The following is a 17,090-nucleotide window of genomic DNA, read 5'->3' on the forward strand; positions in this document are numbered from 1 at the left end:
CCCGGCCCGCCCTGCCTACAGCTCGGCCTTTCTCCTCAGGCATTCGCGCGACCGCCCTACCGCGACGGGGGCCTCCAGCGCCGCTGGGCGCCGCCATCGCGAGCCTCCTCCCCCGCTGGGCGCCGCCATCTTGTGCCCTCCCCGTACAGCGCGGGCGCCGCCATCTTGTGACCTCCCCGTGCGGTGTGTCGGCCATGGCGGGGCTGCTGTGCCGCCTGCTCCTCTGCCTGGCGGCCGCCGGGGCCGCCGCCGACCTGCTGCTGGAGGAGGTGCGGCGCTCCGTGGACCTCAGCACTCACCTGGCCAAGGTCTCGGCCGAGCTCAGCCTGGCCAACGCGGCGGGCGGCACGGCCGCCTCCGCCTTCCTGCTGGCGCTGGAGCCCGGCCTGGAGCCCCGCCTGGCCTACCTGGGCGTGCAGGTGAGCACGGGCCGCGAGGGGCAGCGGGGGCCGGCGCCCCGCACCTCGGGGGGGGCCGCGGCACGGCCTCGGGCGCTGCCCGGGCCCCGCCGCCCGCGGGGACACGTAGGCACAGCGCCGCGCTCCCCGCTCCGCCCGCCGGCGCTGCCGCCTGTTGCCCTCCGCGCGGGCTCCGCCGGCAGCCGGCGTGGCGGCGGGCGAGAGGCTCCCTGCCTCTGCTCCTGCAGTGCTCCCGCTGCCTTGTAGGTGATGAAGCGAAGGGTTTCTGTCGTTATACGGAACAAAGAGGGGTGCATGGCTGAGGTAGTGAGGCCTGGGAAGCGATGAGGGAGTCGAGAGAGACGCTAATTACCGCCGTTACTGCCGTAACGAGAGCAGCCGCAGCCCCTCGGGTTGCAAGCGGCGCTTGCATCCCCAGCAAGTGCGGGGGGGGGGGGGGGGGTGTCCAGCCTCCTACCCCACCGGACGTACCTGCAAGAGGGCTCTTCTAATCCCAGGAGTATTTGCACTGATCTCCTTTTTGCTTGGTGGCCAAGTCAGATTCCCGTGGCCTGCTCGCCCCCCAGCCACTGTAGAAAACATAGAAGAGAAATCACAAAAGCAGTTGACAGAGATTCTCATTTGCACAAGTTACTGTGACTGCTGGCTTGGGAACCAGGCTGAGGGGAGCTTGAGAGGTTTATCAGAGATCTCCAGTATCTGTTCTTGCATGCTGACCACGCTGTTATTTGTATTAATGAAAAACATTATAAAAGGGCTTCTTTTTTTTTTTTTAAAGTAGCTGTCTATCAGCTTGTACTTTCTGGGGGGCATTCCTCTAAAAAGTGGATAGGGACTGTATGGTGTTTGCCCTGCCCACGTTAAGTCTTTTAAACAGCAGCATGCTGATCAGTCTGTTGTTTTGGAACAGGTAAAGGGTGAGGAAGAAGAGGAGAACACCTTGGAAGTAAGAGAGACTAAAGTTAAGGGCAAAAGGTGAGTGTCACCATCTAAGGTCAGTACCTAGAATTGTGCATGGGGATTCCACCATCATCCTCATGGTGGAGCAGAAGTACTGCCCCAGTCCCGCATACCTATAAATCCTAGAGTCTTTTGTTCCTGAAAAGATCCACTCTGTGTTCAGCTTGCATCCTGGGGTGCTACAGAGCCAGGGAGCACCATTCATGGAAGCAGCCAAACCCAATTCCTGCAGTCCAAGGGGCCCCAGTAGAAGTCGTTTCCCTCCTTCAGATGCTCTTTCCTTGGGAGATAGCACATGTGGTTTTAGATCTCTGCACTGAGCGCAGCACAAGCAGCCCATACGTGTTTCTCACAGCTGCTAGTGAGGGGAGAGCCCTTGAAGGGAGACAATCTCTCTCTTAAATGCAACTCAGCCGTGCTTAGTATCTTGTACTCAGTGCCTTAAGTAATGCCCTGTTCCTTTATTAAGGGATGTCAGGTAAGAGAAGCATTATAGCTATGGTCATGCTCTTACCCATTGCTCCCCATTGAGGTCTGAAATGATTGGCAGTGCTGATTACAGAGAGACCGTAAGTGCTCTTTGGCTGTGTCCCCAGAGCACCGCTTAGTCTGTGATGTGGGGAGTACCATAGTGCGCTGGGTACTGTGGCCCAGCATGGGCTGTTGCCTGCTGCAGGGAGAGAGGATGCTGTCTTTTGTCCAAGGCTCTGCCCTGCCAAGCTTGGGATATTGTTGCATACACTGCAAGACTGGGCAGGCAGGTGATTTCTGAGCCATGAGAGCTGAGAAGTAAAAGGTGCTTGTAAAATGGGTCAGAAGCACAGTGCTGCTGGGTTTCGAGAGGACAGTAGCTGTGCGGTTAAGTTGCCAAGGTAGACCATAGTTTCCGACATATCTGGAGGCCTTGTGATCCTGCTCTTGGGCCACCAGGCATGACTTGAAGTCCATTTGCTTCTGTCATCACCTTGGTCCATCTGGTGCATCCTTACAGGTTTGGTGAAATCTCGATCCTTTCTGTGGAACCTCAGTCCAAAACCATGCTCATTTTCTGGCCGTTCCTTAGTTTCAGATCCTGTGGGCAAAAAGCTGAGAATGAACAGACTTTGTGGGAACAGGTGCTTTTTGTGATTTGTCTTCTGGACATTTGCACATGCTTCCTCTGATTCCTCATTCTTGTCATCTGGAGAAGAATGGAAAAACCCCTGCTGAAGAATGCTTTGTAAATGCAGAACTAGGAAGGGGAGTGCATCACCATTCCCCTTCCAAAATGGGAGCCAGGTGTTTTTGTGATGCAAAGACTGTAGTTGTGCCTGGACACAGTTCACCCTGTGCTGCCTCCTGTCCTGCTTCCCCTGTCAAGAGTAAGCACACCCTCTGGGACAGGACATCTGTACGCCTTGGAGGAGCCAATAAAATATTGGCCCCAATCAGATATGATGTATGTGATACATGGGCTCCCATCCACAGGGGATGTTGCAGGGGTGGATCTGATTGCTCTGTCAGTGGAGATCTTGTATGACTTACCTGTTTTTCTTCCTTCCAGTGGAAAATTCTTCTCTGTGAAGCTGCCGTCTCCTTTGGCACCAGGAGCCAAGGTCCGTGTATCTGTTGAAATGGTTTTCACGCATGTCCTGCAGCCCTACCCCACCCACATCACCCAAAGCGAGAAGCAGTTTGTGGTCTTTGAAGGAAATCACTATTTCTACTCACCATACTTCACCAAGACCCAAACAACCCGGGTCAAACTGGCCTCTAGGAATGTGGAGAGTTACACCAAGCTGGGCAACCCTTCCCGCACTGAAGACATGATTGAATATGGCCCCTTCAAGGACATTCCTCCATACAGCCAGGTAAATGTCTGTGCAAAGAGGTTGTGGCTCTGCAGAGAGCATCTTGCAAACGTGGCAGCTGCGTCTCAGAGGCTGGAGAGTAGGAAGCAGAGGCTTTTGTATAAGAATCGCAGGTCAAGCCTGAGGCAGCCTGCATGCAGGATAGGAACACATGCTCCAACAAGGTGCTCCTAGTACAGATGTGATTGCTGACTGCTGCTTGGTGTCCACAGAACAAACCAAGCCAGTTTGTACATGGTTCTGGCAGGGGTGTATTTGCAGTGGGGAAGACTGCATCTCTAGCTCCCTCGCCGTTATAACCCAGCCAGACATGTGGGATGTGACCTATGAGTACACCCCAGGTATCCAGTACCCTGTGAACCGGGCTGGGGTAGCTCAAACCTTCCCGTGCAGTCAGCTTCACTTCTCTGCAGAGTCTGTCAAGGAGATTTCTCTGTGGGACATGGAGACAGATAATTGTGAGGAGAGGTTGCTCCTTACTTCGGGTCTAATAGTTTATTCCTTTGTCAGGACACTCTGAAGGTGCACTATGAAAATAACAGTCCATTCCTGACCATCACCAGTATGACCCGAGTCATCGAGGTGTCTCACTGGGGGAACATTGCGGTTGAAGAGACGGTTGATTTAAAGCACACAGGAGCAGTGCTGAAAGGGCCATTCTCCAGATATGACTACCAGAGGCAACCAGACAGTGGAATCTCTTCTGTCAAGTCTTTTAAGGTTGAGATTTTGTGGTTTTTTTTTTTTTTTTTTTACCGTGGCTTCCCCCTTTCTTACATCCCTAGAGGGGAAAAAGGTGCAGCTGTACTTTTCCTTTTCTTTGGTAACCATACCCAAGCAATAAGGGAATATTAAAGCTCTGGTCTATTTTCAGAGAAGGCTTATGCTAGATGGAAATAGCTTTTGGAGGTAGAATTAGGAGGTTATACACTTTATTGCAACTGTTGGCCAAACAAACTGCATATACCAGGGTATGCACTGTTTTTCCACACTTCCACCCCTCCAATCTCAGGGACCCTATAAAACTCATAATCCCTGTGCTGACAGCTCTGCTTTCCGTTTTCCGCTGTGCAAGGGCCATTCATTCTGTCCCCAACCTCTTATTTTCAGAGTTGCCTTCTCTGCCATTCTCATCATGTTGAATGCTATTTGGAAACTCACTCATTCCTTCCTTGCTCACAAAGCACTCAACAAGAGTTAGAGCTGTGGCTCTGCTAGCCAGATGTGAAAAGTGTTTTCATCTGAACCAAAACCTTTCTCGCTGCTTGAAGCATCCAGGATTGATTGTTGTAATTCTCTGAGGTGGTGCAGCCAAACAGAAATCTCATTTTGCTGAGCGTAAAGCCAGCAAGCTCAGTGAGGTAGGGCAGTGGGCTGGAGTGAAAAGGGAATTGCTGTCCTGGTGGGCATGACGAGATCCCTTGCTGTCTGGGATATTTGAAACAGGGCTGGAGAAAGCACATTCATTTAGAGGCCAAGTGATTTTAGTGCTGGCAGCCACTTCTGTGGCTGATTGCTTATAATAGCACAATTTTACCACTCAGTGCAACTGAATGGCCATTTTGTCATCTCTCACATGGGAGTGCAGTTTCTCGATGCTTAAACAGCTGTTATTGGTTTTGCCAATTTCACTGGAAATAACTCCTAGCCAATGCACTGACTGTGCATCTCTCCATACAGACCATTCTCCCAGCTGCTGCTCAGGACGTCTATTACAGAGATGAAATCGGAAACATCTCCACCAGCCACCTCCTTGTCCTGGATGACTCCGTGGAGATGGAGATCCGTCCCCGCTTCCCACTTTTTGGGGGATGGAAAACCCATTACATCATCGGCTATAACCTGCCAAGCTACGAATACCTCTACAATCTTGGTGGGTGGCACAGGAGAAGGGAATAAGAATCATAATAAGAAATAAGAAACCTTCTCTTTGTTTAAAGGTGGTTGCTGTACAGTAAAGAATTCAAAGCTGCAGTCCGCTGCACCTTAGCAACAACAGTTGCTAGCTTTTATTTCTAGAATATGCAAATCCACCTTCTTTTCTGTGCTTCCTTCAGGTTTTTGTAGACATCTGGTTAAAATATACTTGAGTGAGCTAGTGCCCCCTGCTGCACAGTGTATCTGTCTGAATTCTGCTCTTCTGTTAGAAGCTGAGCTTCAAGGTTGCCCCTTGTTCTTTGAGGAACTGTAACCACCCTCTGGTCTGCACTCTCCTAGGTGATCAGTATGCCTTGAAAATGAGGTTTGTCGACCACGTGTTTGATGAGCAAGTTACAGACTCGCTGACTGTCAAGATTGTCCTGCCAGAAGGTGCCAAGTAAGTGTCATTACTCCTGGCTTGTTACTGCAGACGATGCTGTGTTGGTGGCAATTCTCCAGCCTGCTCTAATGGCCTGAGGACAGTGAAACAAAACAATGACTGTGCATGTGGAGGAGACCTTGGAACACAGCTTTACTTCCTTTTAGAGTGTTGTTTAAACTGCATAATTGGCCTGGTGCTAGAGGCCATGGTTGGCCAGCCAAGTCCTAGGTTACATCATCTCAAACACTGTAGAGTCATATGGGACTATCTGGCTTTATTCACAGGAATATCCATGTGGACAGCCCCTATGAAATCAGTCGTGCTTCAGATGAGCTTCACTACACTTATCTGGACACTTTTGGACGTCCAGTTATTGTGGCACACAAGAGCAACCTGGTGGAGCAGCACATCCAAGACATCGTGGTGAGTGTGGCCTCTCTGCATGGTTTGCCTGAGCAGTTGTGCCTCTTCTGTATTCAGCGGCACAGTCAAAACACCCGTATTGTGTTCCAGAAGTACGTCCTTGCTGGACTGCATGGTCAGTTCCACTGCTGCCTGAGGAGAGGAGTTCTTTCCCATAGTAAAAATGAGTCACTCAGTGTTTCGAACTTCTCTTCTAGGTTCATTACACCTTCAACAAAATCTTGATGCTGCAGGAGCCTCTGTTGGTGGTTGGAGCTTTTTACATCTTGTTCTTCACTGTGATCGTCTATGTGAGGCTGGATTTCTCCATCACTAAGGTGCTGTATGATGAAGAGCCCTGTGGGTGCCTTAGTGGCTTACTCAGCTGATGGTTGGAGATTTTTCATACCAGTAATTCTCGCTGAATATTCCTCCTGACTGGATATCTTATTAGAAGCTTAAATGGAGTCCTGTTTTCGTACTACCTGAGTATTGATACTCCTGCAGGGTTTGAACTGGTGTGCTAAGGCTAACCTGAATTTTGCTTTCTGGATGAAAAGGAATCCCTCCCTGAGAAGCAGGGATGTCTGCAATTCTCCTGCTACGTTTTAACTTTACTTTTTGTTAAGCTATTAGTTGTGCTAGGCTGAGTGCTGAAAGGTGCTTGCCCTACTCAGTGCTTGTACCATTTGCCTGATTACTGTCAGTTGACTTAATTGCAAAGGGAGCAGTTTCTGTAACAGTCCTGTGGCAGACTGCAGGCATGGCTTGATGCAGGTCAAAAATACGAATGCTTTGATCTTCCCTTCTGTCCTCTTGCAGGATCCAGCTGCTGAAGCAAGGATGAAGGTTGCCTGCATCACAGAGCAAGTGCTTACTCTGGTGAACAAGAGACTTGGGCTGTACCGTCACTTTGATGAAGCAGTGAATAAATACAAGCAGTCACGGGACATCTCCACCCTGAACAGTGGCAAAAAGGCTTTGGAGACAGAGCACAAGGCCCTGACAAATGAAATAGCCTCTCTGCAGTCTAAACTGAAGACAGAAGGCTCTGACTTATGTGATAAAGTAAGAAATTCTAATTTTTTTTTGAACTCTCATATTCTTGGCTCTGTTAAGTACTCTAGGTGAGTTTTAATTTGGGATTTAGTTTATGCAGCCTGTGTGGTTTTATTTTTTTCCTCTGAAAATGGCTTGATCCCTGCCATGGGGTGTGAAGATCAGTTTATTCTATTTGAAGTAATCTTGGTTATGCAGCCTTGTAAGTGCTGCTGGTAAACAGCTGCTTGTGCTGTTTCTTAAACAGCCCTTGAAACAGCTGCATGAGTACAGATTAATGTTTTTGTAACACAATCCTGATGCTTCTCATTGAGCTCATGGCAGTGACACTTAGGCAAAAATGGAAACTATCAACACATTATCAGTTCTGACCTTACTACTGACACCAGCCAACCCAAAATCTTCTCCCTCATCTCTTATTTTCTTGCACGTGTGAATTTGGTGCTGACAGAATTTTGGTAACATGATGCTCCTTGGGGGATATTTCGCTGTACCATGTTGAAAGCCATGGCACAGTGAGCACACACCCACTATCCTTTCCACCCTCTGCTATATTTCAACACTTACCTGGAACAGCCACTTAACTCCAAGTGAGGGACACTTCAGTCTCTAAGGTCCATTCAATCAACAGCCACCTTGCTTGATCTGTTACTGACTCAAAGAGTAGCTCTGTCATTACAGATCTGCTTCTGACACACCATTAACATTAACTGTAGGGACACAGCTTCCAGCTGTCATAGTTGTAATTTAGCTTGAAGCCTTTAAAAATTTTATCATTAAACACTCTTTAACTGTCATTGCACCTGTCTCCTGCCACTATGGCTCCTGGGTCCTCAGAGCCCCTTTACCTGCACTGCTTAATTATCCGTTTGTGAGATGTTCCTCATAATGTGATGCCGAAGAGAGGTGACGGCTCAGGAGGCAATATTCAGAGACTGGTGATGTTTCCACTTAGCATTGACTTCGTCTTTTGCTCCAGCTTACCATCTCTTCTATTCCAGCTTCACTGTAGGGATTTTTTTTTTGTCTCTAATATTACCTTTGTTTCTTACTCCCATAAGGTAAGTGAGATTCAGAAGCTTGATGGCCAAGTCAAGGAGCTCGTTCTGAAGTCCTCAGTCGAGGCTGAGCGGCTGGTAGCTGGCAAGCTCAAGAAGGACACATACATTGATAATGAGAAGATGCATTCCAACAAGCGCCAGGACCTGGTCACCAAAATCGACAACATCCTTGATGCACTGTAACTCTCTGGTTTAGCAAGCGGGTGGAGGGGAGAGATCTGAAAGGAGATGAGAAGCCTGGGAGCAGATACACTTTGAGCCAAAACTTCCCAGCAAAATTAGGGGAAAAGTTGATGTGAAATGTCTGAAAGTACTTTTTTTTATTTTTTTGATTTTTCTATAGAGCCTGTCTGCTCAGCAACGTGTGCTGTGCAAGGGACCATGACATCATGCTGTTTGGCTGGGTAACAGGGTTTCTTTACCAGAGGTGAGGCTCAGCCAGGTTGTAAAACAGTCTCCCACTTTTGGTTTTTCCTGTATAGATGTGCCCTGTCTAAATGCACACAGACAGCCAGTCTGAGCACAGACACACTCATGGCAGATCTGAATGTCGCATCTCCAGAAAGAATAAAAGACACCTTTGTTCTACTTTGAAATAAAACTGCCACTGCCTCGCCTTTACGTGTTGTGCAGGGGTGGGGGGAGGCAGAGGCGCTGGTGCAGAGGGGCTGGGTGGCCCTATCCTGCCCACAGACAGGCAATGCGGTTCCCTGGGTAATAGAGCTCAGCCCTGAGTGCTCGCAGCTTCCATCAGCTGCAGGCCTTGAAGGCAGAGCTCTGCCACTCCGCAAGGCCCTGAACCAGGCAAGGAAGAAAGCCAAGCCCTGGTTCCCTAGGGACATGTATGCACCTACACCCTTTATGGGGAGAAAAAAACCACAACGCAACCCCTCCTGCTAGCCTCTCACTTTGTGCCACGTGCTTTCCTGCTGCATGTGACAACGGTCCCTGCATTGTCACAGAACAATCTGAGCCACCCCTGATGATGCTAGTGCCAAAAGTGGCTGTGCTGTGGGGTGGAGGTGTGCCACAGTTCCTGTGTGGCTCCGTGTAAGGCGTAGGACAAACGTGGCCCGGTGTTGCCTGCAAGGCCTCTGCGTGGACCTGTGCAAGTACCTGGACATATTCCAGCCTTTGCCAGGCCACCCGCGCTGCCTGTCCCTCTGTCCCAGGCCCACGTAACTAAGGTCTCTGTCACAGACATGCTGTCCTTGCCCTTTACTGCCCCTCTTATCTTGGAGGGGCTTCTTATCTTGGGTAAAAGTTGTCCTTATCCTCTGCTGGAATGCTTTTCTCTTTTTAGAGGATGCAGGTGATAGGAAAGCCCTTTGCCCCAGGCCACACAGCTTCTGAAGTGAGTTTGTTTGTCAGGACTGTTTTGCTGCAGGCCTGAGGCCAGGCACCCACCACATTATCTGCCAGGTGCAAGCTCCCTCCCATGCCCACAAACCTCACCCTGCGGCAGGGTGGGCAAGCCTAGATCCCCTGCCTCTCTGCTCCCTGCACAGGTGCTGTTGGGAGCCCTGAAACTGTAAGTCCTGCCTGACCAGGGCAGGGATGACCAACAGTTAAAATAAATCATCATTAACCCAGTGGGCCAAAACACACATGCACAGTACTCAAGGAGGTGCCAGGGGCATCCAAAGCCAGACAGGGGCTGTCTGTTGCACCCGAGGCAATGCAGGCAGGTCCAGGGGAAAAGAGGGATCAAACTGATGATCCCAGAGACATCTTTAACTTCCCATTCCCCTGGCAGAGGAAAGGCAGTGCCACACTTCATTCCCCACGCCCCACCTCTGCCTGGCTTCCCAGGCAGCCCATACCCCCGAGGGTACAGTGGAGCTGATCATGCCTGTTACATCAAAGCCCTGGGGTTGATGGTGTGTCTCTATGTCTTTCCCTCCCTGTCGCACAGGGTTCTGCTCGATCAGCATACACACCTCAGCCCCCACAGCTGCTGGGCAGCTTCAGATCCTGCTTGTTAATGGAAGGCACGGCAGCAGAGACAACAGCTATAAATAGGCTGGATGAATGCAGCCAGCCCGAGGAAAAAAGGCCTCCGGTCCCCGAGGAGAGCTGCCCCAATTCCAGAGGCCAAGGATAGAACAGTTGCTGCAAGAAGAGATGCTTTGCTCCTCTCCCTGCACCTCCCTTCTGCCACCCTCCCCGGGCAGCTGCAGCCTCCCGCACCATGCACCCTGAGCCCATTCTACCCCCAATGCTGCTCCTTCGGGGCCAGCTCACACACAGGGGAAGGGCAATTCAGGGCAAGTGGCCCAGGGATGTCCCCACTCTGGGGCTCAGTGCAGGTCCTTGGGGTAGGCAGGAGACCCCTGAGGAGACGGGCTCTGGCTCCTTACATACTTTGCTACTGGGTGATGCCCCAGCCTTTGTACCTGCTCGCCTGTGCCAGCAACCCCCAGGGCTGCTGGGGAGCCATGCAAGGAGGCACTCTACACCCCAAAGCACGTGGCCTCCCTGCCAAGACCCATGGCAGGACTAGCTGGGCCTCCACAACCTGTGACAACAGCCCACAGCAGCATGTACATCGGGGAACCCCTTCAACAAACACACAGCAGCAGAGCGACCTAGAAACCAGAGCAATTTCTGTATTCCTGCAAATTTACCCCTGATAATAAACTAGAAAAGGAGTAGGAGGAAAAACCACAGCACCTACCAGGAGCTCAGGGTCTGCAGGAGCTGGGGGAGAGCCAGAGCAACAGCACCTGATAGCACCAAATAGATTAATTAGGGCTGCAGCTGTCTGTCTATGCCAAATTTAAAGGGGGCAGCCTCCAGTCCACAGGGTGGGGGGAAAATGGGGAGGGCCATTGGGTCAGAAAGGTAGTCAGCTGTCCATCTCCTGCCATCCTCCCCCTCAGCTCTGAGGGCTCAAGGGGATCTGACTTCAAAATCTCTCTTGTGGCTGGGTTTTACAAACCATAAATGTAAGCCAAGGTGGTTTCAGAATGTTCTCCCTGCTCAGACCCCAGCAACAAGCAGAGAAGCAGCCCCTTGTCAGATGTGTGTCCCAAGGTGCCTACTGAAGATGGACTTCCTAGGAAAGAGCTGCTGCAGGGCAGCCCAAAAGAGTCCCCATTGGCAGAGCTATCAGGGAGCTCAGTCTCTTCTCCACATGTCTCAGGCTGTGCTTGCTTTGCTCCTGCAGACGCTGCATCCTTCAGCCAGTGTCACCATGCTGGCCTCTGCCACCAGGACCAGTCCAGCAGGTCCTTGGCCAGGGCTGGCCTTGCTGGCACCATTTTTGGCTGGCTTTGGGATCTCCCTGAACTCCAGCTGCTGCTGCTTTTCAAGGATATCCCTTATTTCTTCCAGACTTGGCAGCTTGTCAAATGTGAGGAACTGGAGCCAGCAGGTTCCCAAAACATCACAGCTGGCACTGGGCAGGGATGGAGGCACTGCCGCTGGGGAATCCAGGCATGAGGGCTCCTCTTCCTTCCCTTCAGCTATGCTCACAGCTGTCTAACCTGAGACCTGTGGGCAGGGGGAATCCCAAGCTGATGGAGAGGACAACGTCCATCCTCCTGCTGCCTCCAAAACCAGCCAGGCCTTCAAGAAAGGGCTGAGAACTGCAAAAGGACTGGGCTTTGTCTCTGCTGCTCTGCGCGGAAGCTTTTCTGGGCTAGGAAGTTCAGTTGTGATCTTGTTCAGAAAAATTGCCTGGGGAGGCTGTGAAGAGTTGGGAGTCATCTGCCAGGGGAATTGCAGAGCAGCAGAAGGAAAAGAAAAAGGAAGGTTGGGATAAAGAAGCACTTGAGACCCTCTAGCAGATTAACATCTCATGGATAATTAAAGCTGAGACCTGCTGGGACTCTGTGATTAGTTTCACTCCTGTGCAGAGTTTGGAACCAAAAGGTTGGAAGGACTGAAATTTGCCTCCACAGCAAAGGGAACAAAATGAAGAGAGAAGGAAAAAAAAAAGTTTATGTAGAAGAAGGAAAAGGAAACCACACAAATGCAAGATTTGCCGGCGAAAGCGAGCAGCCATGATTTCAGGTCCCCAGCTCAGCACAGCCACCTGCTTCACATGGGCTGGCATGCAGCTCCCCCCTGCCTCCCCACTGCTCCCCCTGCCTCCCCGCTGCTCCCCTTCTCACCAGGGTGCTACCCACACGCCAAGCTTCTCCTGGGGGTCCCGGGCAGCCAGAGAACTTCTCCCTCTTTGACTTCTCACTGACAGTCCTCCAAGGGAAACTACAGAACTGAAGACGTGCCCAGGAGGTCCAACCCATCCTCCAGTGGATGCTCAGACTCAGGGGCTGGAGAGAAAATCAGGTTTTATAGTTAGGTGCACTGTAACTTCCACCCACACCCTCCAGCCCTAGCCAGCCCCCCATCCACCCTCCGTGGGTGGGGATAGCCCAGTACTATTCCTGCGTCATTGACCCTGTCTCCCCTCCCTGGGCTGACACCTCCCCTCTGCTCCACAGGGACCAACGATCTTTTTTTTTTTTTCATTCACCCAAATAAAATCACCGGGCTTAACTCCTAGCAAATTCTGCAGGTCTGCAGTCGGCTCTGGGGGGGTGCCACATCTCCATACGCCCTGAGGAAGCACATCCAAAAGCACACCTGGTTTAGCAACGCCTCTTCCAGACGACCTGACCCTGCCATTTCACAGGGAAGCAGGGAGAGCCGGAGCACATGCCGAGGGCCATGCAAGCAGCCGTGCTTTAATGCTGCCTGCTGAGTTACAGCCTCAGGGAGTGCACACCCGCACGCACACCCTGTGCACACCCACGTGCACACCCTGCACCAGCACAGGGGTTTTTGGCGAGCTCCCAGGTTAAACAGTGTCCATGGTCTGTCACCCTTCATCTGTCCACAGACCATCCCTGGCAGCGGGGCGCAGCACCTGGGGTACCTCAGCCCCATGGCAGACCTGGCAGCCACCCCCCGCACAGCTCCACAGATGGACAGACAGACTTCCCCATGTGCTCTTTCACCATTTCCCTCCCACCGTCCCCAGCGGGGTTGCCCAGCTCCCCATCCACCCAGGCCGGCAGCTGCTCAGCACCATCTGGTGTCTGTGGACCAGTGGCCTGGGGGGCACCCAGCCAGTTTGGGGTCACCCCAGGCTGCTGGCTGGTTGAGGGGTGCTGGGGTATTTCATACCCCCTCCCACAGCTCCTGCTCCTTCGCCAGTGCAGGGCGGGCTGTGTCCTCAAGGAGGACCATGTCCCAACGGGTGGCAGCACCCAGAGGACCATGTCCTAGCAGGCTGCAGTGCCAGGAGGGACGGGATAAGGTCCCCATGGCGCTGGTGGGGCCCATGGGGCTCGCAGTGCTGCCATGGCACCTCAGGGCCTCTGCTGCCACTAGAGGCCGACACCGCCCAGGGAGGCCGCACCACCATGGCGGCCACCCCAGCCTGCCCCGGCCCTGGCCCACCGCCGGCCCCGCCGCTTGGGGGACCCATCGCCGCGCTGGCGTGTGGGCCGGCCCCAGCTGAGGATGGCAGCGAGCATCTTTCTTTCTTTCTTTTTTTTTTTGTTTGTTTAAATGTATTATTTTTTCTTTCCTCCCCTCTCGCTCCTCCTCGTCCAATTTGTCTTCGAGGCTGACATGAGAGAAAACCCCAAATGACAGCGCCTGCCCGGCACAGTTTTACCACAGTATCCTGAAAAAGGCATCTGGCGAGCTGATAGTGCAGGGGGGCTCCGGGCAGGAGCCCCTGCCGGAAGCGGAGGACTGGCGGCGGTTGAAGGCCCGATGCTTCAGTGCGGGCAGCAAACAGGAAACGTCCCCCGGGCCCGGGGAGCTCCTCCGGGGCCGCCCCAGGGTCTTGAGGCACAACCAAGGTGGCCCACCCCGCTGGGGCCATGGTGGGCCCGCTGGGACCCCTGTCCTCCCCACCCAGCCCCACTGCCATCTTGTGCCGGGACCCATGTTGTGCCTTTGAGCTGCCTCCTCCTCCTGAGGGCAGCAGCCGTGCACGCCGCAGCTGCAGAAGCTCCACCGGGACCACGCGGGCCTCGCCTGCGGTGATGGGCAAGAGTTGGCTTTGACGGCTTTAGCTCAGGGGACGTCCGCTGTAGGTGCCACCTGCGTGGCTCTGTGTGGTGTCTGGCCTGAAGCCGCTGCTGTGCCAGGGGCTCCAGGGGCGGTAGGGAGCATCCTCCTCCCATGGGGACACAAGGGCTGTGCATGGCAGTGGCCCACGTGGCAGAGCGATGAGATGCAGAGCGTCGCTTGGCCAGCAGGGATGCAGCTGCATCAACCTTACAGCCATGGGCTGGAGAAAGCTGACCTGAGCGAAGAGCAACCCGAGAGCATCCCACGCCTCTGAGTTTGGCATGGCATGGGACACTCAAAAGAGAGGACCCCCCCTCCTAACGCCTCTGAGAGCACAGGGGTAGGCAGCAGAGAAGCTCATGGCTAAAGCAGGACCCACACCGCATGTCGTGTTGGGTCCCTCCTCAGCAAGAGGAGACATTGGCCTGGGCACGTGGGCTCTGCCGGCTGCCTCCATGTCATCGTGCCTCTGATCACCCAACCCCACCACATCCATCCACTGGGGGACACAACTTGGTCCTCTCTCCCCATCCTTCCCAGTTCCTGACTGTACGAGGCTACTGGGCAGCTGTGCAAGGCTCCGCCCCAGAGCTCATCATTAGGATGAATCTTTGCTCTCAGCCAGGTACACAAGCAAAAAGGTACTGCTCACCCTCTGACTCTTGAACTGGTCCAAACTGGAGTGGTCCAGGGCTTGCTGGGCTTGGTCTGAAGACCAGAGATGCTGGCTTGCCAAATATCCTCCCAGGGTGAAATTTTCACTCTCACTGTCCACAGAGCAGCATCACAGTGGCAAAGGTTCAAAGCAGGGACAGGGACAGTGATGCTCAGCACCTCTTTGGTAAACCTGCCATGCAAAGAGAGAAAGAGACTGGTGAAGGAAATGGCAATGAGGAGCTCAGGGCCAGCCCCCTGGGGATGCTGCTTCTAAAAGCCAGGCTGGTGTCCTCAGTCAGAGCCAGCTGCTCAGGGTGAGGGTCACAGGCAACTTGCCACCAAAAATCCCTGGGTGGATTTTCCCCCAACGGTCATTTTCTAGCAGGCACCTGGCTCCCCCAGGGGCTGTGCACAGCCCTCCTCACCCTGCTGTGGAAGGGGACTCATCCCTGTCCCCCCACCTCTGTTCCTTGCATGCCAGTAAGGGCTAGGACAAACCCATGGCCAGCCACGGGGAACACACCTCTGCTCCCTACCCTATGCTGCCGATGCCACAGGGTAGCGTGCCAAGACCACACTTTCCTGCTGCTCAGGGGACTGATGCTTATGCCAACACACTTTTATTGTAGCCTTTGGTACCAGGGGAGATCGTACAAGCTGGAGGCATTCAGAGGGGGCTGAGGAGGTGGTGCTGAAAAAGCAAATCCACATGGTGTCAGTTAGCAGCAGGGACAAGGTGTGAGCTCAGGTATGGAGGATCAAGTGAGTACCAGCACTGGGGGAGGTGAGTTACTTAGGTGCTAAAGCTAAAAAAAAGGAGTAATAGAACCAGAGCATCAGAGTGAGCATGCTAACAGAGCTCACTGTCCTGGAGAAATTCGTCCCTGATAGCAGGGGTTGCTGTTTGGGTTATATAAAACCTGGCTTGTTTGAAAAAGGAGCTGGTGGGACAGAGCTGCAAGAGCTGCAGGACGCAGCATCGTCCAGATAAATGAATGAGTGAGCCTCAGCCCTGAGCGAGGCTACAGATCTCCAGCAGGTGGGTGGATGCGAAAACCTCTTTGCTTTATCCCAGCCAACAGCCCAAGAGCACCCTGGCGAAGGGAACAGCATCGCCTCTGCAGGTGGCAAGTGCAGAGTGCAAGAGCAGCCTGCTCAACCCGCAGGAGCTGGGAACACAGGAGGAGGACATACACCCCATGGGCAGCAAGCTGGGCTTGCACCCCACCCGCCCTCCCTGCTCACCCCGTCCCTGCCGGTTCCTGTGCCCGCAGTGCCCCCTGCCTTCCCTGGCACAGGCCACGCGGTGTCCCAGGCCGGCTCTGCCCACAAAACTTGGCGTAGCCTCGGCCTTGGGACATCCCCATGACTGACGAGTAGAGCAGACAGGAGGTTTTGCTACCTTTGGGACACTGGGCACCCGTGCCACAGGGTGCCTCCGCACGGCAGCTTTATGAACAGGCAACAAATCTGATGGAGGGCAGCATCCAGATTTGTTGTCCTTACTCTTTGCTAATGATTTGCAAGTGGACTTTGATTTTCATCACCTGCATCCAGCATCCCTGGTTGTCCACAAATATGATGAGCGAACAAGCGCAGCTGAGGCAGACGGGCACTGCACACACTCGTGTCTCAGCTCCTAGCTCCTGCAAGATTTACCATTCATTGCTCGCAGAAGATGATTTTGTCACCCATCACTGCTGTTTGTGCCTGGGACTGTCTGCTCCCACACCAGCACTGGCCACCTCCAACTTCACAAATGGGAGCAAGCATCGCCTTTGCAACAGCTCGGTCAGCACAGAACATGTGCTTGCAGCCAGCCCATCCATCCACACCCCCTGCAGACCTGCGAGGAGGGGAGAAGGAAAGCAAACTAGAAAGGGGCTGAAATGGAAAATGCCTCTCCCTGACTCTTCACCCAGCCTAGGGGAGGGAAAAGCCTTTAGTTCCCCTTCTTCTCCTTCTTGCGGCAGAAAAGAAGGAGCTGCAGCTGCTCGGGGGATGCTGTACATAAAACGCGCCTCCGTACCCCCTGCAGCCGTGCCCCAGGATTTCAACGTGGCGATTCCCCGCCACGGCTCCCAGGAGCAGGCACCCGCCGCCGGCCCCGTCGCTGCCTCCTGCTCCCCAGGGTGCAAAATCCTGCAAAATCCTGCCCGGCGGAGGGCCCCGGCCCGGCTCCCCGGGGCCGCGGCGAGGCTGCCGCCACCAGGTGTCCCTGCAGGCCCGCGCTTCGCCCGCCGCGGGGCCGACGCCGGGGCCGGGGCCGGCCGCAGCGACCCGGGGAAAACCGGAGGCACGTCCTGGAGGTGCAACCTTGTTCCCCCTCTTCTGCCCACCCTGG

At 53.6% G+C, this 17,090-nt stretch overlaps 1 protein-coding gene across 1 annotated transcript; it reads left to right on the plus strand.

The window, feature by feature from the left end:
• Positions 1-194: 194 nt before the first annotated feature.
• Positions 195-8,623, plus strand: RPN1 (ribophorin I). The gene is made up of 10 exons (XM_075713738.1): positions 195-419; positions 1,330-1,394; positions 2,923-3,229; positions 3,740-3,949; positions 4,910-5,102; positions 5,447-5,546; positions 5,816-5,954; positions 6,152-6,271; positions 6,756-7,001; positions 8,054-8,623. Exons 1-10 carry the CDS (start codon positions 195-197, stop codon positions 8,234-8,236), a joined length of 1,788 nt encoding a protein of 595 aa, XP_075569853.1. The 3' UTR covers positions 8,237-8,623.
• Positions 8,624-17,090: the final 8,467 nt, after the last annotated feature.

This window comes from Pelecanus crispus, chromosome 7 (assembly GCF_030463565.1).
Source record: "Pelecanus crispus isolate bPelCri1 chromosome 7, bPelCri1.pri, whole genome shotgun sequence".
NCBI classification, from domain to species: Eukaryota; Metazoa; Chordata; class Aves; order Pelecaniformes; family Pelecanidae; genus Pelecanus; species Pelecanus crispus.